The sequence below is a fragment of the Carcharodon carcharias genome, chromosome 17 (genome assembly GCF_017639515.1).
Source record: "Carcharodon carcharias isolate sCarCar2 chromosome 17, sCarCar2.pri, whole genome shotgun sequence".
Taxonomy (NCBI): Eukaryota; Metazoa; Chordata; class Chondrichthyes; order Lamniformes; family Lamnidae; genus Carcharodon; species Carcharodon carcharias.
Window position 1 is genome coordinate 12,156,159 of NC_054483.1, and position 27,351 is coordinate 12,183,509.

General features: G+C 43.7%; 1 protein-coding gene across 1 annotated transcript in view; it reads left to right on the forward strand.

The window, feature by feature from the left end:
- Positions 1-2,395: 2,395 nt before the first annotated feature.
- The window catches only part of LOC121289974 (AP-3 complex subunit mu-2), a 28,855-nt gene continuing 3,899 nt past the window's right edge, over positions 2,396-27,351 (forward strand). Inside the window, exons 1-6 of the mRNA XM_041209999.1 lie at positions 2,396-2,817; positions 8,114-8,285; positions 9,224-9,361; positions 10,836-10,921; positions 15,204-15,337; positions 25,295-25,502. Coding sequence (XP_041065933.1) covers positions 2,545-2,817; positions 8,114-8,285; positions 9,224-9,361; positions 10,836-10,921; positions 15,204-15,337; positions 25,295-25,502 — 1,011 coding nt within the window. The 5' untranslated portion in view covers positions 2,396-2,544. The remainder of the gene's footprint in view (positions 2,818-8,113; positions 8,286-9,223; positions 9,362-10,835; positions 10,922-15,203; positions 15,338-25,294; positions 25,503-27,351) is intronic.

Sequence of the window (27,351 nt, forward strand, 5' to 3'; positions counted from 1 at the left end):
CCACATGTTCTTCCGCAGTGGGGACATGCTGGTGCGCAGGGGGGTTGAAATCGCAGCTCCAGGTTGGCTTCCTTCTCCTTTCTCTGGCACTGCCGTTCACCTCGCTGTTGAGTCGCTGAGCCTCAAAGTGGCTTGAGCCTTGAAGGACCAGGTGGTGCCATGCCGAGCGATCGGCAGCATTCTCCTCCCAGTCAGTGCTGTTAATGTTTCTGTGCCTTAGGGCAACCTTGAGCGTATCCTTATACCTTTTCCTTTGGCCGCCCTTTCAGCAATGGTCAATGGAGAGCTATGAGAAGAGAACCTGACGAGGGAGATGGTTTTCAGGCATCCGGATGCAATGGCCCGTCCATCAGAGTTGGTTTCACAGGAGCAGGGCTTCATGCTGGTAGCTTCATGGAGGATGCTCGCATTAGTCCAATGGTCCTCCCATTTGATCCCCAGGATTCAACACAAGCACCGCTGATGGAAACACTCAAGGATCTTAATGTGGCGTCAGTGGACAGTCCATGCTTCACTGCAGTAGAGGGGGGTGGTCAACACAACAGCCTTATAAACCAGAACCTTTGTTAACTTGCAAAGGTCCCTGTTGTCAACGGCACATTGGCTAAGCTTGAAGAAGGCAGCGCTGGCACAGTTGGCTCAGTGCTGGACTTACTCATCAATGGTAGCCCGTTGGGAGAGGTAGATGCCAAGATAAGGGGAATGCTGCACACACAACAAAGCCACCCCATCTGCGTGGATGATGGGGGTGGGGGGGGGGATACTCAACTGGCCCAGGGAAGATTGGTGAAGGACCTTTGTCTTGGCGATGTTTTAGGACAGGCCAAGCCTCTTATATAAGGTCAAGCACCCTTTGCATGCCTTGTACAGAGTGAACCATCACCTAGCAGTCATCAGCAAACTGAAGGTTGTGGACGTCCATGGTGGCGAGTTTTATTTTTGCCCCTAAGTGACTAAGGTTGAAGAGCATCGGTCCAGACAATACTGAATGCGGACACCAGGTGTTAGGTCATCTTGGATGAGGTGCACGATGACGGTCAGATAAATGGTGAACAAGGTGGGAGTAATCACGCTACCTTGTTTGACCCCGGTACGGATGTGAAAGGGTGTCAGTTTCAGATCCTCCGCTCAACCGGTGGTGCTCATGTTGTTAAGTAGGCATCTCAGGATGGTGACAAACTTCAACGGGCAACCAAAGCGCTGGAGGGTGATCCGTAGAGATTCAAAGGAATCAAACGCCTTGGTCAGGTTAATGAAGTTGAGGAACAATTCTTGGATTTGCTCCTGACATTTTTCCTGGATCTCTCTAGCCACAAAGCCCATGTCCGCAGTACCCCAGGATGGTCGGAAGCCACGCTGGGTTTCCGGGTGGATCTGCTCAGCAACCGGATGAATGCAGCTCAGGAGGTCGCAGGCCAGAATCTTAGCTGTAATGGACAGGAGGGAAATCCTCCTCTAGTTTTCACAATCAGATTTATCCCCCTTTTTGTGGATAGAACTTTCTGTGTAGGCTTTGCTCTCCACCCTCAGTTTAGCTTTTGGACATGAACCAGGGGGAAAATTAGCACAGGAAGAATTCTAACTGGGTCGAAATAAGGGATGAAACAAATTAACATCAGTGAGCATTCAGAAAACCGCAAAAAATAACCTTGGGGATGTATTTTGCAAAGCGTGTCCTCTTTAGTTCTTTGCCAAATCACTGGGAATGTAGATGAGTTATTTACATTGTAGTTTATTGAATTCATGTTTATGTTACGTAATAGGGTCGAAAATCTTGCGTTGTGAATGCACCTCCTGACATCAAGATAAAGGCAGATGCTGGAAATCAAAAACAAAAATACCTGGAAAAACTCAGCAGGTCTGGCAGCATCTGTGAACGTGAGCACAGTTAACGTCCTGACTTTACATACATTTAAATGGGAAAACTTGCTTTGATCTAAAAACAGAATTACCTGGAAAAACTCAGCAGGTCTGGCAGCATCGGCGGAGAAGAAGAGTTGACGTTTCGAGTCCTCATGACCCTTCGACAGACAGGACTCGAAACGTCAACTCTTTTCTTCTCCGCCGATGCTGCCAGACCTGCTGAGTTTTTCCAGGTAATTCTGTTTTTGTTTTGGATTTCCAGCATCCGCAGTTTTTTTGTTTTTATTATTATTATTATTATTGCTTTGATCTAAGTTGTTTCCATTTAAGTGGCTTCCAGGACCTATATATATATATGCTGCTGAAAACAGGGGTATCCCTGTATGATGGCCACCGATCCTTCAATGGATACACAGAGGATGTGTCCAATCAGCACGAAGTGGGGGCGGGATCTCCAATCATTGACTGGTCAGCTGAAGAAGGGGCGGGGTTAATGGGAGCGATTGACCAATGGGATGGGCGAGGATCCCGGAAGCGATTGGAGAGTGAGCAGTAGGCGGAAGTTAAGTAACCCCCGAGAGCAAGGAAGAACAGCTTAGCCAAGGGATCTCTGACCTGGCTCGGCCTGACCACCTCCAGCTACCTGTTTAAAGGGACTCTTGGTTGAGTACCCCTTGAACCATGATCCACAGCTTGTTCCTCATTAACTCCTCCGGGGACATCTTCTTGGAGAAGCACTGGAAGAGTGTGGTGAGCCGTTCTGTTTGCGACTATTTCTTCGAGGCGCAGGAGAAGGCGAATGAGTCGGAGAACGTACCCCCAGTAATCCCCACTCCACATCACTTCTTGATCAGCGTCTATCGCGATCGTATCTTCTTCGTGGCTGTGATCCAGAGTGAGGTGCCGCCACTGTTTGTCATCGAGTTCCTCCATCGGGTAGTTGACACGTTTCAGGTCAGTGGAGATTAATACTTTCTAGGCTTCAGCTCTTTACTGAAGCGGTACATTGTGGGGAATTTCAGTCGATCCCAAAGAGTGGGAAGTATTCCACTGAAAATTGTAACAAGGACACAGGTAATGCTAGAAATGTAGGGCAAATCAATTCGCATCAAAAATAGTTTGGAGTTGGATTCTATATCATCCTAGAAAGCCACAAGCTATCTGTATATTTTTAGGTGCCCCTCGGCCCCTTCCTATTTCTGTCTTCCTTACTTAAATATTGATGGCCAGAGCTGACCTTTCCTGCACCTTTAGTGCAGGAACACATGAGGTTCTGGTTCAATGATGAGATTTCTGCTTATCTTCCATCGTCGCTTGTTCATTTTGACAGTAGATGCCAGATGAAGCCTACCTTTAGCTTGCTTTATGACAAGAAACATAAACTCCCATGGAATAACGGCCAGTCAATCCTTGCTTCCTCCTTTTTTGTAAGCCATTTGAACACGTACTGCAGCCTCTGATTCGCTCTGGCAGTCAGGCCAGCTGATGACAAAAAATACAGTTCAAGCAATTGTTGATGCTGATGGCCATCAGAATGGGCTGCGCATTTTGGTAACTCATCTGTTGCAGAATATAAGGCAATAAGATTTTCATTTCAGTTGTAATGTTCCTGAAGCTGGCAACAGAAATTGACAGAATGCTGCCTATGTAGTAAGTTCCTGATTTTCCTTATAACGTGAGGAGAAGCAAGAAAATCAATTGAAGCATGTTATGGCTAAAACAGACTACAGAATGATTGATTAAGGGAGCAGAGGATAGAAAATGATGAGTTGTTTACTTTAAAGAAGTGGCTAGCTGTATTTCATAGTGAATCTCAGAACTGCGGCACAAATAGGAATCTTGAGATCTAGAATTATTGTAAAGAGCATGACCCAGTTTGTGACTTGGAGGCAATACTGACTTCGAGTTGCCTCATCAGGCTAATACAACAGCCATTGTTGCCCTGCTGTGGTCTGATTTGTCATGTGTTGACTTTGGCCGTCTTAACCTATCATGTGCTCCAGTTAGAGTTTCCAGTTGAAGAAAGCTAAATTTAGATGTTAATTTCTCCAGTTCTGTATCATGATCTCATATATAATATCATTGTGTGAAAACAAAGTATTTCATTATATTGAAATATTCTTAATACAGCAAGACAGTTTTATGCAAAATCTCTGAAGTTTTGGAGAGTTGGGGAGCACCTTGTGATTTGCACAGAAATGTTATACGCAGTTGCATGCAATTTATCAGGATCACTCATTTTCTGGAGCTTCAAGTACTCTAGAAAAATGTTTTCAGTGAAAGATGTGTAATATTAATTAGCATTGTGCCCATGTAAGCTAGCAGAATCCGTAGCTTTAAAACCAAAGCCAAAAACAAACGACAACAAATTTTAGACTTTATGCAAAATGTTAAAGTTGCCTTACAGAAATCTGACTGTTTTGGGTTACATTCCTACTGCCTTGCCATGTGTGCCCAGCCGTGCTTAGAAAGAGACACTGTTTTTAGGGAGCAGCAGCAGTATAGAGTTGCTGAAATAGGATTTATGTGGATAGTACCTTTTGCAGGTTGTTGGCAGAGTTCAAAAGCAAGATGATGCATTGAGTGGAATGGAAGAATATTAAGGTCTGATATCAGTATGACATTATTACTAGTGTCCCAAAGAAGCCAGTTGCCAGGCTGCTCTTGTGCATCTGTGGCCGTGTTGGTAAAGTTCCAGTTGGATTTTACCTATTTAGGTGGTTGGTTTGTATAATCAATTATTTTGAGTCTGGTTTGTTCAATTCTGATTCCAGCAGGATATAGTTTTACAGGTGCAAGCTGACTATTCTTTATCTGCAAGTCAATGCACCGAATCTGTTTGAGGATTGAGATCATTGCTAAATCCTAAACCCGACTTGTCCTTCTCAGTGGGGAGGAGAATGTCATTAGATCATCGCCCATTACTGAAACCTATTTTAGCCTGTCTATTGCTACTCAGTTGAGAAATAATGCAACCAGACAAAGGGTCAAGCCTCAGACTTGTAGAATGAACAAATTTATGGTGTGGTGAGATAGAATTTTAGAAGGTTGCAGTATAGGAGGATTTGGATGACCATTTTCCTGACAGCTCTCTCCAAGAGCAACACAGTTAGTCCCACTCCCTTGCCTTTTTCCCCATAGCCCTGAAAATTGATTCTCTTCAGGTACTTATCCAATTCCCTTCTAAAAGCCTTGATTGAATCTGCTTCCACCACAATCTCAGGCAGTGCACTTCAGATCCTAACCGTACTCACTTTAAAAAAAAAAGTTTCCTCCTCTTCCATTGATTCTTTTGCCAATCATCTTTTTATCTGTGTAATCTGAATCTTGACCCTTCCACCAATGGGAAATAGTTTCCATTTAGCTACTTGGTCTCGACCCATCATGATTTTGAACACCGCTATCAAATCTTCACTCAAGCTTCTTGAAGGAGAATACTGCAGCTTCTCCAGTCTATCCACAAAACTGAAGTCCCTCATCCCAGGATCCATTCTCATGAATCTTTTCTGGAACCTCTCTAAAGCCTTCGCATCCTTCCTAAATTGCAATGCTCAGAATTGTACACAATACCCCTGTTGAGGCCAAACTAGTGTTTTATGAAGGCTGATCATAATTTCCTGGTTTTTGTGCTCTTTAGAACTGCATCCTTTACTTCATATTGCCTGTCCTTGTTCTTCCTACCAAAATTGTTCTCTGCGTGAAGTTTCATCTTCTGCTATTGCACCGGGCTGTTTACGTCCTCTTGAGCTCTATCACTATCCACTTCACAATTAACAATACTTTTGAGTCCTCTGCAAATATTGAAACAGTGCCCTGTACATCCAAGTCTAGGTCAGTAATATATGTCAAGAAAAGTAGTGGTCCTCGTATCGGCCCCTGGGGAACCCCACTTTCCTCGAGTCTGAAAAATACACCTAGTCAACTCCCCTGCCTTTTCCCCATAGCCTTGCAAATTGTTTCTTCTACACTATAGATTACCTTTTGTTGCAGGGTATATTGTACTGAATTAACTATGGCAGGGAAATAAAATACAACCTGGAAAGTGAATATGATCCTCGTTATTTAATCATTCATGTCAAGAGTTAATTGTGTTCCTGTTATGTAGTAACAGAATCCAGAACACAAGTTTCAGGAGACCATTGCAACAGTTGTTTGTTGAAGAACAGAAGGATTAAATATTCTGTGGAATCGGTGTTCACTCAAAGTCAGTCAATTTAGTCTTGAAAACACTTTTTTTAGTAGTAATAACTCATCATAACTGGGTTCCTTGACACACAGATATGCAATAGTTGATTCTCTTTCAGTCTGACTTCTTTTGCATCATTTCTCTCCCCAGTTGAGACACTCATTGTTTTTGTTTGGACCTCACCAACTACTTCACTATAATTGTGGACCCAAGATCTTCCAGCTCAGCTGCTCTGTAGTTAGCTGTGTTGATAAACCAATATAATGAGGCGCATGATGTACTTTTAATTTTTTTTTATCATCAAGGTGAAGGGTGTCCATGTTGAGATGGCGCAATTTTGTTTCCTTCTTCCTGACAATTATTTATGCTTCATATGACTATCGAGTACTCTGCTGTCACAAACACATAAGAGGAAGCATCCATTGCTTCACTCCAACGTGGTGCTTAAAATCAAAATCTTGGGGGAGTAGAGCGGAATATTTTTTTCACATTCCATACCATCCATCAAGTCATGGGATATTTTGTCATTGGGTGGCAAACTACGTAACTGTGGGCTTGTGTAACTAAGATTTGACTTAGCCCTATTTGTGTCATGTGGTCCCCTAAAGCTAATAAAGATGAGAAATGTTGACCCTGTCAATTTGTTTGTATTTGAAACCAATTCCCAGAGGTGACGAGGCAATGTGCGAGCCCACTGCTTTAAAAACACCTTGAGACTAAGAATATGGTCCTGGTGCTGTGCCTGCAGAGACTGATGAACCTGCCTCCAAGTATAAAAAACAGGAAGAGTGCAAAAGTAAACATTCATTCCTTAGATGATGCGAATAGGGAATTAATAATGGGGAACAAAGGAAATACCAGAGGCTTTGAACAAATAATTTGTATCTGTCTTCACTATACAAGACACAAAAAGCATCCCAAGAATAGCAGAAAATCAAGGTGCAAAAGGTAAAACAATCACTATCACTAGAGGGAAAAGTACGAGGGAAACTAATAGGATTAAAGGTTAACAAGTCCCCTGGACCTGATGGTCTGTATCCTAAGGTCTTAAAAGTAGTGGCTGCAGGATGCATTGGTTGTTATGTTCCAAAATTCCTTGGATTCTGGGCAGGTCCCAGTGGATTGGAAAAACACAAATCTAACAGCCATATTCAGGAAAGATGAGAGACAGGAAGCTATAGGCCAGGAAGACATCTGTCATTGGGAAAATGTTGAAATCCACTATTAAGAAAGTCTCAGGACATTTAGAAAATTATAACACAATCAGAGTCAACATGATTTTGTGAAAGGGAAATGGTGGTTGACAAATTCATTTGTTATTTGAGGATGTAACAAGCAGGGTGGATAAGGGGGAATCATTAGATGTGTACTTGAATTTCAAAAAGACATTCGATAAGGTGCTTCAAGCTCCATAAAATAAGAGCTCATGGTGTTGGGGGTAATATACTAGCATGCACAGAAGATTGGCTAACTAGCAGGAAACAGAGTCAGGATAAATGGGTCATTTTCAGATCGGCAAACTGTAACTAATCAGGTACCACAGGGATTATTGTTGGGGCTTCAACTATTTATAATCTATATGAATGACTTGGATGACGGGACAGAGCGAATTAAAGCCAAATTTGCTGATGCCAAAAGAGGTAGGAAAGCAAGTTGTGAGAAGGATACAAAACTGCCCAACCATACAGAGGGGAAGATTCCACAATACACAACAATCTGAGGATGGTAGGGGATCTGATTGGCTCTTTTTAATATATTGGATTCATGGCCATTGGGTGGTCACCATTACATTGTTAGTCTCTATATTTTAGCAACTTTAGTGTTGGGAAACTGAAGGCAATATAATCCCATTCAGTTAGAGAGGTCTTCATATCTTAAATGGTTAGTTTTAAAACTGTATTAACATGTATTGCATTGTTATTTGTTTTGTATTTATTTCCCTACCTCTGTCCTCTTTTAGCTATTATTTAGTTTATAATAATCCTCTGCAAGACTCTTGTAAAATTCATACATGTTTAAAATTGCCAGTGAATGATGACATCTGTTGATCTCCTTTCTCTCCAGGACTATTTTGGAACCTGTTCAGAGGTGGCAATCAAAGACAATGTTGTGGTTGTGTATGAGGTGCTGGAAGAGATGTTGGACAATGGCTTCCCATTGGCAACTGAGTCTAATATTTTAAAGGAGCTAATCAGACCTCCCACTATTCTCCGTACTGTTGTGAACACCATCACTGGTATGTATTGGGGCACATGGCAGGAGCAACTGCAAAAATAACACAAGAATTTTTATGATATGTTCTCCATTCGTTTCTACGGGCAAGTCAGAAATCAGCCACCCAATTTCTGCACCTGTCAGGTTGATGGCAAATTTGCAGTCATGCCTCCCATTTCTCCCAAATGTTAGCGGTTGACAGCCAGGCATCAGGTGTGACTTAGCTATTGAAGAGCTAATCAAGATGTATTTATGCTATATTGCCTCAATATCAGTGCTGTAGAAAGCCCTTCATTTTTATGTAGGATAACAGTAAAATAAGCAGACATTCGCCTTATTTTCAACCTCATGTGCATTTCTTTTGTCGATTTGCATGAATAAACTGAACAACTCGGTCTGCCGACAGATGGCGCCAGCTTAGGTGTTTTACATTGGCAATGGAGACAGTGTTGCCTCTGTGAATGCTGTTTCATGATACTCATGATAAAGTTAATGCTTTAAGTGGCACTGCCTATATTGCAGTTTTACTGCTGAGCTGCAGCCTAATGCTTTTGTTGTGCCTTGTTCACTATACTTCAATTGCGTGCAAGTAAAAAAAAAAATTCTTGCGTTCACAGGAAGATGTAAGTTTAGGAGGATTACTTGTGAGCTATTTCCAAATGACTCCCAAGAAACATTTTCACAGCTGGCAGCATTTGATCACATGAAAACACAACAAAGTACATTGAGTTCCAGTTTTTGCCAAACCCTTTCTGAATGTCTGTGTTTTTTCTTTTGTTGAGACACTTTGAATAGCAAAATTCAATTCAAACATGCTTAAATAAAATTGAAAAGCTACTCCTCAAACTAAATAAAATGACTGTTGAATTTTCTGCATTAATAAATTTTCCTGAGGTACCAGATGATCAATCTGTCTTTTTAATTTACTGTTTGCATTCCTCATGATTATTTTATTTCTAGGTAGTACCAATGTTGGGGACCATCTTCCCACAGGACAGCTCTCTGTGGTGCCCTGGCGCCGTACAGGAGTGAGGTATGCTAACAATGAAGCCTACTTTGATGTGGTGGAAGAGATTGATGCCATCATTGACAAATCAGGTACCAATGCTATTGCAGCATTCTTTTGTCACTGATGCAAACCCACCATTTTCTGTTGACTGAGAAACTTGACATACTTGGCATTGATCATAATTTTATGACCAACATTTTATATCCTGGGATATTAGCATGTTTGGCATGAACACCAAATTTACTCCATCCCAGATGCAGTATAAACAGACAGGCTGAATCTTCTTCTTTTTACTCAGAGCCATTTTCCACACCTTCTTTGGCATCACTGTTCACCTTTTCTGGCTCAAAGCATGAATAGCGACCTGCCCCCAAAGAAGTAGGTAACTGAGCTGAAATTCAATCTTAATATTCACGTAATGCCCCTGAACTTCTTGAACTTTGCTTCACCTTGATTAAATTATAGTCCTGTTTCTTATTGCAAGCAGCCTATCGTTCTGTACGTAATTGTACTTCAAGATGGCTGCTTAACTTCTGGTAATGTTTCCGTTTTTATATTCCTTGTGTTGGCTGTTCATCTGCAACTTCAGTCCCGGTGTTAGTTGGCTAACATTATTAGCCATTTGAACTGGATGCGAATGGATGCTAATGTTGCCTATGCTGAACCAGACAGAAGTTGTTTATATCTGGTCTCACCTCTTTCTGAGGCCAATTATTGCACCGACCATGTCATGGCTGAATTAAGTTACCATGGTGTAGACATGCGATTGACCTTGGACCTCTGATCCAGTCAGCTGACTTCCAAGTTATGTTTGATCAATAGAGGATATATTGCTTCTGGTATTGCAAAGTATAGGGGATTTATAAACACACAAAGTTTTCATTTTTTCCCCTTGAGCACTTTCACAATCATAGAATCAGAATGATACAGTACAGAAGGAAGCCAATCAGCCCATCATGCCTGTACTGACTCTTTGAAACAACTATCCAATTAGGCCCACTCCCTGTTCTTGCCCCATAACCCTGAAAATACTTTCTTTTCAAGTATATTCCTTTTTGAAAGTTACTATTGAATCTGCTGCCAACGCCCTCTCAGGCAGTGCATTCTGAGAATTAATGCCAGATGTCAGCCACTGTATAACACTTGTTGGTGCAACTGCATGACCATCTGCAATAAGCTGTGTTACATTACTCAAGATACCAGTTCTTGCATTATTGTGTGGTTTTTAAACTGCCTATCACACTTTCCCCCCACTGCCTTCACCCCTGCCCCAAGTCCCCAAGACCACCTCCTCAGAGCTGCCTGGATAACAGGGGATTATATAGGGGATTGTGTGGCGCTTTGGTCTCTACATGCACCAGAATGGCAGGAGTGGTTTATGGAAAATCATAAGCCTCTTTTTTAAAAAAAAGGCAACTCAATCGGATGGTCCAAGCTTTCTTAGGGTTTATCTGAATTAATTTCATTTAGAAGAAAATGGATAATTGTTAATAATATATGCCATTCTTATTAATCTGCTCTAAATTGGAATGGTCTGTATTAATGCTGGTGCCACTCTTGCAGGTTCAACAGTATTTGCCGAAATACAGGGAGTTATTGATGCCTGTGTGAAGCTGACTGGAATGCCAGATCTCACCCTGTCATTCATGGTAAGATTTCTTGCATAATGGTAGAGGAGGTTCACACGTGACTAAGGAAATGTTTGATATGATTATACCCAGCCATTTCTTGTTAGCCTGTGGTGTGAAATGAATTGGCTAAAAGCTAGCTCCTACGATGATGGAGACCTCAAGAGGAGGCTGGGGTGGATCATCCTTTCAGTAATTCTGGCTGAAGGTGGTTGTGAAGATTGCTTTGGCCTTGTTTGTTGCATTTCTTGCTGGGTTCCATCAGTGTTTCAGATGGGATGTTCATGGAGCCTCCTCTTCCTGTTAGTTGTTTAATTACCCACCACCATTCATGCAGAGCTTTGCTCTGATTTGTTAGTTGTAGCATCGCTTAGTTCTGTTTATAGTGTGCTGCTTCCTCTGTGTTAGCTTGCAGGGATTACGGTGATGTAGCTGCACCAGGTTGGTACCTCATTTTCAGGTACACCTGTGCTGTTCCTCATTGAATCAGGGTAGGTCCCCTGGCTTGATGACAATGGTAGAGTGAGGGATATACCAACCATGTTACAGATCTTGGTGAAATATAATGCTGCTGAAGTTAATGGTCCCCAACACCTCATGGATGTCCAGTTTATGAGCTGCTAGATCTGTTCTGAAACTAACCCATTTAGCATGGTGGTAGTGCCACCCAACACAATAAAGCGAGTCCTCAGTGTGAAGACAGAATTTTGTCTCCACAAGGACTGAGTGGTCGTTATTCCTACTCTGGACAGATGCATCTACAGCAGGCAGATTAGCAAAGATGAGGTCAAGTCAGATTTTCCCTCAAGTTGGCTCTTTCTCCATCTGCTACAAGCCTATTCTGGCAGTTGTCTGTTTGGACTCTGCCAGCCCTATCATTAGTGGTGCTACTGAGCCATTCCATGATGACAGTGAAGTGCCTAACCTGGTCTGTGAACTAAGAGGGAGGACAGGAGAATTAAACTCTTGGTGAGTTCAGGATGGTAATTCCCAATGCCACATGCTAGCGAGATCAGGAAGAGGAGAATAGGCCAGGTGAATGCGTGGCTGGAGAGATGGTGTAGGAGGAAGGGATTTAGATTCCTGAGGCATCTCAGGACAGATTCTGGGGAACATGGGATCTGTACAAGCTGGATGGGTTGCACGCCAGCAGGACCAATATCCTCGCAGGGGTGTTTGCTATTACTGTGGGGAGGGTTTAAACTAGATTGGCAGGGTGAAAGGAACCAGAACAGGAGACACAAGAGGGGGAAACAAAGATATAAATGAAAGACAGAAAAGTAGAAAGCAAAAGTAGAAGGCAGAGGAAACAGGGGATAGTAGCAAATAGGGCCATAGAATCAAAAACAATCTGTAAAAATGTTAAAAAGACAAGTCTGAAGGTACTGTATCTGAATGTGCAGAGCATTAGCAATAAGGTAGACGAATTAACGGTGCAAATAGATGTAAATGGATAAATTTATGATTGCGATTACAGAGACATGGCTGCAGGGTGACCAAGGCTGAGAACTGAATATCCAAGGGCACTCGATATTTTGGATGTACAAGCAAAAAAAAAAGGGCGTGGTGCTGTTAGTTAAGGATAAAATCAGCGCGATATGAGAGAGGATATTGGCTCAAAATCTAGATGTTGAATTAGTCTGGGTGGAGCTAGGAAGCAACAAGGGGTGGAAAACATTAGTGGGAGCTGTCCACAGGCCTCCAAACAGTAGTGATAAGGTCGGGAACAGCACTAAACGGGAAATTAGAGATGCATGTAACAAGAGCGCAACAATAATCATGGGTGACTTTAATCTACATATAGACTGAGCAAACCAAATTAGCAATAATACTGTGGCAGATGAATTCCTGGAGTGTGTACGAGATGTTTTTTTTTTAGACCAGTATGTCGAGGAACCGACCAGGGAACAGGCTATCCTAGATTTGGTATTGTGCAATGAGAAGGGGTTAATTAATAACCTTGTTGTGCAGGGTCCTTTAGGGAACAGTGACCATAACATGATAGAATTCTTCATTAGGATGGAAAGTGAAGTAGTCTGATCTGAAACTAGGGTCCTAAATCTTAACAAAGGAAACTACGAAGGTATGAGGCGTGAGTTGGCAAAGATAGATTGGGGAATTCGTTAAAAGGCATGTTGGTGGATAGACAATGGCTAGTATTTAAGGAACGAATGTATGCATTGCAACAGTTATACATTCCTTTCTGGCACAAAAACACAACAGTAAATCCATAGCTAACAAAAGCTATTAAGGATAGTATTAGATCCAAAGGAGTCATATAAAGTTGCTGCTTTTTCTTGCAAGCCTGAGGATTGGGAGCAGTTTAGAATTCAACAAAGGAGGACCACGAGATTGATTAAGAGGGGAAAAATAGAGTATGAGAGTAAACTTACAAGGAACATAAAAGCAGACTGTAAAAGATTAGTGAAGACAAATATCTTCACTACAGTCTGAAATGGGAGAATTCATAATAGAGAACAAGGAAATGGCAGAGCAATTAAACAACTACTTTAGTTGTGCCTTCACAGAGGAAGACACAAATAACTTCCCAGAAATACTAGGGAATCAATGGTCTCGTGAGAAGGAGGAATTGAAGGAAATTGGTATTATTAAAACATTAGTGCTGGAGAAATTAATGGGACTGAAAGCTGATAAATCCCCAGGATCTGATAACCTACATCCCAGGGTACTAAAGGAGATGACCATGGAAATAGTGGATGCATTGGTTGTCTTCTTCCAAAATTCTGTAGGTTTTAGAACAGTCCCTGCAGATTGGATGGTGGCAAATGTAACCCCGCTATTTAAAAAAGGAGGGAGGGAGAAAACAGCAAATTACAGACCGGTTAGCCTAACATCATTAATTGGGAAAATGCTAGAATCTATTATAAAAGATGTGATAACAGAACACTTAGAAAATATCAGCAGGATTAGACAAAGTCAGCATGGATTTATGAAAGGGAAATCATGTTTGACAAACCTACTGAGGATGTGACTAGCAGAATAGATAAGAAGAGAGAACTAGTTGATGTGGTATATTTGGATTTTCAGAAAGCTTTTGATAAAGTCCCACATAAGAGGTTAGTGTGTAAAATTAAAGCACATGGAATTGCGGGTAATATTTTGGCATGGATTGAGAACTGGTTAGCAGACAGGAAACAGAGAGTAGGAATAATTGGATCTTTTTCGGAGTGGTAGGCCACAGAGTACCACAGGGATCAGTGCTTGGGCCCCAGCTGTTCACATATATCAATGATTTTATTGGGGAACTAAATGTAATATTTGCAAGTTTGTTGACAACATGAAACTTGGTGGGAATGTGAGCGATGAGGAGGGTGTTAAGAGGCTTCAAGGCAATTTAGACAGGTTGAGTGAGTGGACAAATACATGGCAGATGCAGCATAACGTGGGTAAGTGTGAAGTTATCCACTTTGGTAGGAAAAACATAATGGCAGAGTATTATTTAAATGGTGATAGATTGAGAAATGTTGATGTACAAAGTGTCCTTGTACACCAATTACTGAAAGCAAGCATGCAGGTGCAGGAAGCAGTTAAGAAGGCAATTGGTATGTTGGCCTTCATTGCGAGAGGACTTGAGTACAGGAGCAAGGATGTCTTACTGCAGCTGTACAGGGCCTTGGTGAGCCCACATCTGGAGTATTTGTGCAGTTTTGGTCTCCTTACCTAAGAAAGGATATACTTGCCATAGAGGGAGTGCAGCAAAGGTTCACCAGACTGATTCCTGGGATGGCAGGATTGCCTTATGAGGAGAGATTGGGCTGACTAGGCCTGTATTCGCTGGAGTTTAGAAGAATGAGAGGAGGCCTCATTGAAATATATAATATTCTGACAGGGGTGGACAGACTGGATGCAGGGATGATATTTCCTCTGGCTGGGGGGGTCTAGAACAAGGGGTCACAGTCTCAGGATACAGGGTAGGACTGTATTTAGGACTGAGATGAGGAGAACCTTCTTCACTCGGCGGGTGGTGAACCTGTGGAATTCTCTACCACAGAAATCTGTGGAGGCCAAGTCACTGAATATATTAAAGAAGGAAATAGATAGATTTCTGGACTCTAAAGGCATCAAGGGGTATGGGGAGAGTGTGGGATTGTGGTGTTGAGATATAGGGTCAGCCATGATCATATTGAATGGCAGAGCAGGCTTGAAGGGCCGAATGACCTACTCATGCTTCTATTTTCTGTTTTCTGTGTAGCAGATGAGGCCTTGTGGATTTTCTGGTGTGAGCAATGATGTTCAGAGTATGGAATTCTCATTGATGTTTTCTCTCTTGCAACAATGACAGAATCCTCGACTCTTGGATGATGTCAGTTTCCATCCTTGTGTACGTTTCAAACGTTGGGAGTCAGAACGAATTCTTTCCTTTATACCACCTGATGGCAATTTTCGCCTCCTGTCCTATCACGTCAGTTCCCAGAAGTAAGTAATACTTTACTGGACTGCGGGATGGAAGAATCGAGAAGATTTTATTCTCATTCCAGATATTTCTCTCATGTATTCAGAGACCACTATTTTAGCTGTGAATGGTCAGAATGAGTTCTGTAATTCGCCTGTGGTTTGAATGGATATTCGGATTTTTAGCCAATAATATCAGAATGACTCTTCTAGAACTAATGTTGATAGTGTTGCTCTCTCATTTAATTTGTCACTAGGAGATTTACAGGCCAGTGGATTCATAATATTGTGATAAATACAATTTTCATCCTGTTACTTGGAACCTTTTGATGACATCATGGATGTCATTTTAAAAGTGGGAAATTCATATGAACAATGTGATTAAAATATGAAGTGGGGATTGAGAATAGGCCACCTGACTCACTGACTTTGCCCTTGCCAAGTTTTCTTTTAAGAGTATTTTAATCATAAGGGTCATAAGAAATAGGAGCAGAAGTAGGTCATTCGACCTCGTGAGCCTGCTCTGCCATTCGATAAGATCATGGCTAATCTGATTGTGGCCTTAACTCCACTTTCTTGACTGCCTCCCATAAACCTTGACTTCCCCTCTCAGTCAAAAATATGCCTAACTCAGCCTTCACTGCTTTCTGGGGAAGAGAATTCCAAAGTCTAGCAACCTTCTGAGACAAAAAAGATCCTCATCTGTCTTAAATTGGGGACCTCTTATTTTTAAAATATGTCCCCTTGTTCTAGACTCCCCACAAAGGGAAATGTCCTCCCGACATCCACCCTGTCAAGTCCCTCAGAATCTTATATTTTTCAATAAGATCACCTCTCATTCTTCTAAGCTCCAATGAGCATAGGCCCAACCTTCTCGAGCTTTCCTCTTAAGACAACCCGTTCATCCCAAGAATCAGCCGAGTGAACCTTCTCTGAACTGTTTCTGATACAATTATAACCCTTTTTAGGTACTACTGTACTAAGGCCCTATACAGTTGTAGCAACACTTCCCTCCTTTTATACTCCATTCCCCTTGCAATAAAGGTCAACATTCCATTTGCCTTCCTAGTCACTTGTACCCGTATGCTAGCTTTTTATGATTCATTTACCAGGAAACCCTGATCCCTCTGTATCACAGAGTTCTGCAATCTCCCTCCATTTAAACAATATACTACTTTTATATTCTTCACACCAAAGTGAGCAAGATCACATTTTCCTACATTATACTCCCATCTGTCAAATCTTTCCCCGTTTACTTAACCTATCTACGTTCCTTTGCAAACTCTTTGTGTCCTCTTAACAACTTCCTTTCCGACCTATCTTTGTGTCTTCAACAAATTTAGTTATCACACACTCAGTCCCTTCATCCAAGTCATTAGTATAGATTGTAAATAGTTCAGGGCCCAGCACTGATCCTTGATCTTTTAGAGAGGCAAATAAACATAGCTAAAGCTTTCTAGAAGAGAGAATTTTTAATGCATTTCCCCTTTACAGGGTACTATTATGTCAAAGTTTATAATGTACTGAAAGTTTTATTTAGATTCATTTGTCCCCTATGTACCTAAAAAGTTTTCTGGTGAGTTGATTTCCTGGTCACTTACTGATTCATTTGCTTTTGTCATCTGACCTCAACATAAATTATTTTTAATATCAGATTAGAAACTGCAAATAAAATATTGTCTTTCAATGTGTCACCAGTTTGAATAACATGAACTCTAACGATATTATATTCTGGTTAGCTACAGATCAAAAAACTCTCTGATTTATACAGCAACTGAAAACAGCTTCCATTTCTATAAAGATTCCTTCCAACCACGCAGCATTGTAAATCTGAAGTCACAAATAAATGATCATAATTTTTCTCTATTTGATGCATGGCGATTATGACTTCCATTACGATAACTAGGAGCAGTAAGAATCAAGCAGCAGGTTACTATCTTATTGGTCAGTCTTACTGGGTTATTCGTTAATGTATTCAAATCATATGAGCACATTGTTAAGACTAGGGGTGCACGTGAAAAGGTGGAATAGCAGAACTTATGTAAATGTCCTTCAGTGAATCATTCTTGCATGCAACACACTTAGGAGATGGACCAGTTGTATGATCTACTTAAATGTTGGAAATATCTTAATTGCATTACTGTTGAGAGAGGACATTTGATCTTCCAGTGACCATGTTTCAACTTCATATAATCTTGCAGCGGAGCAATAGCTCTATTTTATGCATTATACTACAAATTTAGATAGTTGAGGAGTCGGATGCTGCTGGAAAGAGCTGGCAAAATTTAGCATTTTATTACTGTTCTGAATATGTTAACTGAAGTATTGTTTGTCTCAGTTATTTATCTGCTTTATATCATTGTTTCTTGTAAGTACATTGGACTATAAGTATTTACTATTTTTAGGAGTAGTCATTAGAGCATGGTCTCTATTAGAGCATGGTCCCATACAGTCTCTGTTGTGCAATTCAGTGGAAAAATATTAATTACTAGTTTTGTGGCACATTATTCCCTCATACTGTGCAACCTTCAATTCATTCAAGACTGTGCCTGCTTATAAAAACAGTCCTATTCCTGTGAACACATTTTAAAGTGTTGGAAGGAAACCTAAATTGTAACGCTGTGAACAAAGGTGAAAAATGTTCGCCATCTCACTGTTCAAATGTCAAGTAACTGTAAAAGTGAAATGTAATATTGGCACCCACCCAGACGTTAAGTGGTTAATGCACAAAATTTTTCAATTGAGACAGGATGTGGCTTTTGAAGATAATTGCATGACATGTCTATGGATCTGTGAATGCTATGTTTCCTCTTTTGCCAGTGTTGAGCCATTCCTGTGAAGTACGTTTTTCAAATAGTGAAACCCAACTATTGCTAGACAGTTTATTTTAAAAAAAAGGACCAAGACACAAAAGCAAAATACTGTGGATTCTGGAAGAGAGTTAACATTTTCAGAGATAAAAACGAAAAAACTGCGGATGCTGGAAATCCAAAACAAAAACAGAATTACCTGGAAAAACTCAGCAGGTCTGGCAGCATCGGGTCCCCCTTGTCCTCACTTATCACCCCACCAGCCTCCGCATTCAAAGGATCATCCTCCGCCATTTCCGCCAACTCCAGCATGATGCCACCACCAAACACATCTTCTCTTCACCCCCCTATCGGCATTCCGTAGGGATCGTTCCCTCCGGGACACCCTGGTCCACTCCTCCATCACCTCCTACTCCTCAACCCCCTCCTATGGCACCACCCCATGCCCACGCAAAAGATGTAACACCTGCCCCTTCACTTCCTCTCTCCTCACCGTCCAAGGGCCCAAACACTCCTTTCAAGTGAAGCAGCATTTCACTTGCATTTCCCCCAACTTAGTCTACTGCATTCGTTGCTCCCAATGTGGTCTCCTGTACATTGGATAGACCAAACATAAACTGGGTCACCGCTTTGCAGAACACCTGCGGTCTGTCCGCAAGAATGACCCAAACCTCCCTGTCACTTGCCATTTTAACACTCCACCCTGCTCTCTTGCCCACATGTCTGTCCTTGGCTTGCTGCATTGTTCCAGTGAAGCCCAACGCAAACTTGAGGAACAACACTTCATCTTCCGACTAGGCACTTTACAGCCTTCCGGACTGAATATTGAATTCAACAACTTTAGGTCTTAAGCTCCCTCCTCCATCCCCACTTCCTTTCTGTGTCTTCCCCCTTCCTTTTGTTTTTTCCAATAAATTATTTGGATTTTTCTTTTCCCACCTATTTCCATTATTTTTAAATATTTTTAAATCTTTTATGCTCCCCCCAACCCCACTAGAGCTATACCTTGAGTGCCCTACCATCCATTCTTAATTAGCACATTCGTTTAGATAATATCACCAACTTTAAAACCTATGTGTTCTTTTGTTCTGTTGTCTGTGACATCTTTTGATGATCTGCTTCTATCACTGCTTGTTTGTCCCTACAACCACACCCCCCCTCCACTTCTCTCCCCACACCCAACCACCCCCCCACCCCCACACACCTTAAACCAGCTTATATTTCACCCCTTTCTTGGATTCACTTAAGTTCTGTCGAAGGGTCATGAGGACTCGAAACGTCAACTCTTCTTCTCCGCCGATGCTGCCAGACCTGCTGAGTTTTCCAAGTAATTCTGTTTTTGTTTAACATTTTCAGAGCAGTTCTGATGGAAGGTCATCGACCTGAAATGTTAATTCTGTTGCTCTCAACACAGATGATGCCTGACCTTTTGTGTATTTACAGCATTTTCTGTTTTTATTTCAGTAACAGCTGTTGTTGTGTAAACACAGAAATGGGCTTGGCTTTGATGCTGCCTCTGGTCAAATGTTCTGCTGGCTACAGGTGCTTGGCAGCCAAATCTGGCTATATCCAGCCCTAACACTAGGCTTTAAGCCCTTAGGTTCACGCTAAAGTAAAGGCTACCAGGGAGAGCATCTTTCAGCCGTCTCCCAGCAGGTACTTTCAGGAAAGGGTGAGTGGAATAACTGGCAAAAACAAAGTATTTTAAAAACCGATAATATTCCTGAATTCTCCCTTCTCTCATTGTATTGTTACGACTGGGGTGGGAGGAGTTCATGTATGATCCAGCCCCACCACTCCACAGGCTGTACCATTCATTTAAAAGTTTAATTTTCTCACCAAAATAGCCAATTGTCTGTTTCCCCTACTGCTGCCGAATAAAAGACTTCAACCAGGCTTTGTTCAATAAACTCAGAACGATCATTTATTATAAAAGGAAACTTTTTAACTAGTTGCAAGCACTGGTTAATACACAGTTGTAGCCGGAAAGTATGACTATCTATCTCTTCCTAAACAATTCCCCCAACACATGTACACACGCATGCGTACACGCACATGCAGACAAACGAAGCATAAACAGAGTCTCTGTAGAGATGGGCATTATAAAATAAAGGTCAAGATCGCCGGGTCTTGACACTGTCAACCTGGGGCAGAATTTTCCATCTGGCGGGAGGGGCGGAGTGGGTGCAGGTGGGCACAGACCCGATTGCCACTCGCCATCGGGTCCACGCCGCCATTTTACGCGGGCGGGCCAATTAAGGCCCGCCCAGTGTATTTCCCGACTCCCGGGGGTAGTGGGAGTGTGCGGGTGGCAGCGGGTGTACACAGACCGCATGGCCCAATGGCGACCTGTCAGCCTGTTTAAAATGAGGCCTGGCAGCCTTTTGTAGGCTGCTCACAATGGCAACTGCTAGGCCGCAACAGAGGGGTTCAGGTGAGCAGGCCAGGTTGGAGGGTAGGCCAGTGTGCCCCTCGTTTTTCTGATGACTGCCTTGCTGCCCTCCTCGAGGAGTTGGCAGCACGGCGGGAGGTGTTGGTCCCCCAGGGTGGGAGGAGGAGATCTCCCCACATGACGAAACGTGCCTGGGAGGAGGTGGCGGAGGTGTTGAGCTCCCGCGATGTGGTGCGGCGCACCTGGATCCAGTGCCACAAGCACTTCAACAATTTGTTGCGCTCTGGCAGGGTGAGTACCATGTTGGCATTGGGTATTTAACCCAGCAGGCAGCCTTACCCTCTGCAGCACCCAACCCCTGCCAAGTCTCAGTGTCGTGACTGCATTGAATCATTGACAGCATTTTTCCTTTGCTGGGTGGGCAAGCAGATAATGCCCATGCTGAGGTCAGCCTGAGAGGGTCATGAGGAGGTGAGTTTTCCCCCACAGCATGTGTTGATCTTAATCCCACATGATTGGTTTGGGGGCAATCTGGAAGAGCTGCACCTAGGCACAGACTCAGAACTCCAGAACATATCCTAGTCAGGGCCATGAGATGGTGGAAGGGGAGCTTCGAGGTGGCATGGCAATGAACCATCTGCTGCCCTCTATGCTGCACGTGCTTGCGCCTCCTTGCTATGGAAGGAAATAGCATGTGGTTCTGAATGTGATGTAGGCAGTATATGTCCAAGGGGCGGTGGGGGTATGGGAAGTATCTTTGTCTGAGTGATTGCCTGTTATGTCCCACTTGGGTTGGGCCGTGCGTGAACTGAGTCCATGTGCAATTTGCCCTAATCAATGCCCTTTTCTCTTTTTCAGGAGGAGGATGCGCAGAACGCGGCCGAGTGTGTGAGGGCTGGAGGCGGCCAGGCACAGCTCTCCGTACTAAGCTGCTTCGAGCAGGAGGCCCTTGAATTGGAGAGGCACCATGCACCCAGGTCTACTGGTGTCGGTGAGGCTGAGGCACCACGGCCAGGTATTTGTGCCCAACAGTGAAGTCAGCATCATCCTCCCAACAGCCATAGCACTGATGATTGTTAAATTAGTTATTGTTGCAATATTGCTGGCCCATTGGTTATGGAAGGTTGAGCGCATAATGAGCCGGGGGGACAGGGATGAACTTTGTCATTGTCTCCACGCCAACTGATCCACTGTCCTTGTTCTTCCTTTCAGCATCATCAGAGAACGGCTGGGAGGAGAAGCAGCAGATGCCCCCTCTCACACTTGAGGGGTCTGAAGCATCACACCATTTCTGTGAGGCAGGCACCAGTGCAGATACTAGCACCTCGGTGGGAATCAGAACAATGGTGAGTTACCGGGGCACAGTGGTGAGGGCACTTCACAGTCGTTGAAGGAGCTGGCAGAGACAGAGTGCCCTTGGCGCCAGCAGTTGGAGGACTGCAGGGGACCAGGCACATGCTCAGTCGCTGCCTGATGATGTGCCTCTGGAGTCGTCTGTGATGCAGCAACTGCAGGAAATGCAGCCGGGTGTGCAGGAGCATCTGGGGGAGATACATGAGGCTATGCTTGGCTTGGTTTCCGTGATGGAGGAGTGTATGCAGACGCTCGCCGAAGCAATGAGCCACATATCCGAGCGCCATGCGTCCTTCATGGAGAGAGTGGCGACTCTCGTGGAGAGCCTACTCCAGGAGACCCGCCAGGGCTTCCTGGGGATGTGCTTTGACCAGCAAGCCCACACTGGTCAGTGCCAGTGTGGGAGATGGTTGGGAATCAAGCTTCCCAGCTCGTTGCCCATCCATCCACAGTGAGCAGGGAAGTCCAAAACGACCCTACATCAGCGCATCTGCTGCCTGTCGTCTCTGAGGCACCTCTCGGGCCGCTCCAGATGAGGGTGGCAGCTTCTCCGTCCCTTTCCCAGTGACCGTTTCATCTGGTGAGGCTGCGACGACTGGGAAGATGCCAGCTGCGGAACAGGCAGCTCCCTCGCAGGCAGGGCCAGCACAGGCTCCACAGGCCAGAGGACGACTGCCAAGGTCATCGAGGCCAACAGGACAAAAGAATCATGAGGCTGGTTCAGGTGCCACTCCGAGCGATGGGGCAGCACCAAGACATAGCACCCGTAAACGAAAGCATAAGGCACCTTCAGCACACCACGGGTTTCTCACTGGTGCTTTTGTGTTGGCCCGAGATGATGTCCTTATTATTTCTTTTCAATTGTTAACGCTATTGTTTTTGCTTTGTGATAAGTTCTTCTGCTTCACACATTAAATGCAGATGTGTGACCGTGGCTGAGTGTGCCTCATTTCTTCTGCCTGTGTATAGTTGACAAAAGTGTAATGAGTGATTTGTTGGACGTTCAGCTTTATTTACAAGACCCTTAGTTAGTGCTGCTGACCTGGCAGATTTTGCACTCAGATGTCAAGTGTTGAGGCGGCAGCCCAGGCTTGTCCTGGTGATCCATCTGTCGTGTTCTAGCTAAAGGTTTGTTGGATTAAAGTATCCCGGGTGTCCCTGCCTCCCTAGAGTAGTCCCGGCTCAGCGTCTACTCCCACGGCATTTCCCCGTGCCTGCTCATCCTCGGAATTACTGCTGGACTCGTCGTGTGCAGCCGCAGCCACTGCGTCAATGTCTTCATCATCCACTGTCCCCCCTTTCCAGCGCAAGAATGTGGAGATCGCAGCATGCAACCACTATCACCGAGACACAATCTGGGGGGTACTGGAGTGTGCCCCCTAAGCGGTCAAGGCATTGGAAGCTCATCCTGAGAAAACCGATGGTTCTCTCCACCACAGAGGCGTGGCTCCTATTGTACTGCTGCTCAGCTTCTGTTCCTGGATGGCGGAGAGGCATCATGAGCCACCTTCTGAGGGGATAGCCCTTGTCACCCAGCAGCCATCCATCAAGCCGGGTTGGAGCGCTGAAGAGCCCCGGCACCTGGGAGTGTCTGAGGATGTAGGCGTTGTGGGAACTGCCTGGGTACCTTGTACAGACTTGTAGAATCTGCATCCTGTGATCACACACTATCTGCATATTCATGGAGTGGAAGCCCTTCCTGTTGACAAAGGCACCGGGCTCACCTGCTGGCACCTTGATGGCCACATGTGTACAGTCTATTGTACCCTGGACACGGGGGAAGCCAGCAATCACCACGAAGCCGCTGGCTCGCTGTGACTGGCTTGCCTGGTCCCAGCGGAAGTGGACGAAGGTCAATGCCCGCCTGAACAGAGTGTCTGTAACCTGTTTGACACAAGTGTGGGCAGCTGATTGGGAGACACCACAAAGATCACCCACCGAGCCCTGGTGGAGCCAGAGCGTAGAAATTGAGGACCTTTAGAGCCACTGGCATGGGGTGTCCACCCACGTAGTGAGTGGAGATCTCAGGCCCAATCATCTGACAGATGTAGCTGACCACCTCCTTTGAGAGACAGAGCCTCCTTCGGCACTGCACCTCAGACATATTGAGGTAACTGCTTCGCTGCCTGTACCCTGGCAGCAGGATAGTGGCATCTTCTGTGGCCCCTTCTGCCTTGGACTACCCCTTGGCCCTGCGCCCCTTGTGCCTGGGCCTGACCTCCTAAAGGTGGCTCGGCTGGAGGCTGAATGTGCACTCCTGGCCTCCTCCCCGTTCTGGCCTTCCCTTCCTCCTCAGAGGAGCTGCCTCCAGTGGACAGTTCAGCTCCCATTCCCAGGCTAAGGGAAGGCTTCCTGAAACCTGCAGGCCTGGAAAAGATTCCTCACTGCAGAGTGCTGACTTGAAGGGTGTAAGAGTCCAGAAAAAGCAGCTGGGATGCGTTCTGAAGTACTGCAGATCACACAAGCAAGTTTGAAAAACTTTCAACAATAAATACTTCAGAGAGCAGATTCACGACCCCACTCAGCCCTCTTACCCACTCCCGTTGATGAAGTTAATACAAATGTCTCCTACCTGCCTGCCCGTTGTGCCTGTGCGCTGACCTGAAGATCATGTGGGTGCCGAAAAATCAGCATTGATTGAACACTAAAGGGCCTTAAGTGGCCGGTTAATTAATGGGCACACGTTGGACTTGATCGCGCGCCCGCTCAGCGAAATATCGGACACTCGCCCGACGTCACCGTGCGTCATTTTACATGTGGACATGCAGGGCCCGGACCCCCCCACCCCCGCACGTCAAATGGAAAATTTTGCCCCTGGAGTTCCATTGTGTGAAGACAGGTCGCTGGTCCCGCTGGACGTTTGGAAGTTCTGACCAACTGGTCTCAGCTTTGCAGGTCCAAATGCAGACCAGTTACACTCAAGGGAGGGCTCTCTGACCACAGGTTGAGAGCCACACACAATTGCAGGCAAGCTCGAGGGAGAGCCAGTTAGGGCAGCCTTCCTTCCTCAGCTTGTTCCCCAACAAGACAGCCTTCAAAACTAGCAGGTTCACGGAGTTTTTTTCTCTCTCCCATGTGATTCCCAGCAAGTTACCAACCTTTGCCTTTTCAGTTTTTTTTTTCCCCACCAATTAAAGTGATTGCTATTCAAAACAAACAACCAGATCTTCCTCCAGTACCATAAAGGTCAGGTGATTTCTTGGAAGAGGCCCGCTTATTGACAATTCCAAGGTGAACTTAAGATTTTTTTTTTAAAAAGCCCAGGTTAGCATCCAAATGTACAGACAATGCCATGTCTTTCCATTTTGTAAAATAAAAATTCAATCTTGAGAGATTTGATTCTAACAGTATCTAAGCAATCTGAATATGTAGAAATATCTTTTGTGTAATTTTTACTTAAAAAGACCTATATTTATTGTCTTCCAGTTTGGTTGCCATTCCTGTTTATGTAAAACACAGCATCACCTTCCGGGACGGCAGTTCCATGGGGCGGTTTGAAATCACTATTGGCCCAAAACAAACAATGGGAAAGATGGTGGAAGGTATGGTGGTGACCAGCCAGCTGCCAAAGGTGGTTCTGAACATGAATCTCACCTCCACACAAGGAAACTATACCTTTGACCCAGTCACTAAGGTAACTACATGAGAATTGGTACTGCCATGAGTTGACTGCTGATCGTTCACTGATGAGCACATTTGGTTCAAGGATAAACTCCAGATTAAAAACAGCTTACATACACCTGGCACAGAGGTTCATAACTTAATCTCAACATAAGCAAAATTGCTGGAGAAACATCTGTAAAATTCTTCTTTTTCCCCTCCATCTCCTTTTAGGTATATTTCCTCCAAGTATTTATCAAATTATCAGTCTCTTCTGTAATTAATTGTCACGACCAGTAATGCATTCCAAATTCTCATGACCCTTTGCATGAAAAACATCACTTCCAAATCTTGTCCTTCAGCACTAATCCTTAATTTTTGCTCCTTTGTTACCTATGACCTCTTTTAATCTCTCAAAGCCTTTCAAAATTTGGAGCATTTCTACTGGAAGCTACCTACCCAGTCTTTCTCTGCTCCATTGAATACAGGTTTAACTTGTAAGATTTCTCATCATAACTGGATCTGCTCAATCCTATATTTCCCTAATAAAACTACACTCAACCTTTTTTTTGCTCGCCAATAATGTGTACAATTACATGCATTGCTCCAAATGTGGCTTAACCAGTCTTGTACAGAATTTGAAGAAGTGTATTTTGTAATAGATTCACTTTGAAGATCATTACACTCAGTGAGTTGATGAGGAGGGCAGTAATTGTAATTTTTTAAGATGGTTTTCAGCAGCTTGGGGTAATTCTTTAAGTATTGAGGAGTAATATTTTATAATAATTAGAAGGTACTGGACAACTATGATGTGGAAACAGTTGGCGAAATAGAGGAGCTTGATCATAAGCGGTGCCATGGAGCAAGTTGTCCATGGGAAGGAGGAAGTTAAAGCACTTATAAGAACAAACAACTTATGGTTGTGGATGAATGAATAGGCTTTTTGGAGCCAAGAAATGGTTTCAGTGAAGTACAAGAGCAGGCTTGATGGGGAAAATTGCCTACCGCTATATCTGTTTCTGTTTTAGAACGTATCTGTCTGAGAAACACATCTCTTTCTAAGTTGACACAGTGTGAAAGTCAACCAGGAGACGGATAGATATCTCATTTGTACTATTTGGAATGAATAATAGAATGATACAGCACAGAAGGAGGCCATTTGGATGATCATGATTGTGCTGGCTCTTTGGCAGGGTTATCCAATTAATCCCACTTCATGCTCTTCCTTCATAACCCTGTATTTTTTTCTTCAAGTATTTATGCAATTAGCTTTTGCATGTCACTAGTGAATCTACTTCCACCACCTTTTCAGGCAGTGAATTCAAGATCACAACTTGCTGTGTAAAAAATGTTACCCTTCTGGTTCTTCCCCATTCATCTTGCTTTCTGGTTCTTGACCCTTGACCCATCTGTTACTGGAAAGAGTTTTTTTTCTCATTTACTCTTATCAAAACCATTCATGATTTTAAACATCTGTGTTGAACCCTGTGTTCTTCTGAGAACCCCAGCTTCTCCAATCTCTAACTGTAGTCTCTAATCCCTGGTATCATTTGTTGTAAATCTCTCCTGCACCCACTCCAAGACCATGATGTTCTCCCTAATATATGGTGCCCAGAATTGAACAGACTCCTCCAGCTGAGGTCTAGTCACTTTTATAAAGTTTTTGCCTAACTTCCTTGCTTCGGTACTCTATGCCTCTCAATTTTTTAAACAGCCTTCTCAACCTGACCTGCAACTTTGAAGATTTGTGTACAGCCCCAGGTCTCTCTGTTCCTGCACTCCCTTTAAAATTGTACCATTTAGTTTGTATTGATTTTCCTCATTCTTCCTTCCAAACTGTGACCATTCAGTTTCCTATTGGGCATGTTTATTTTGGCTGAAGA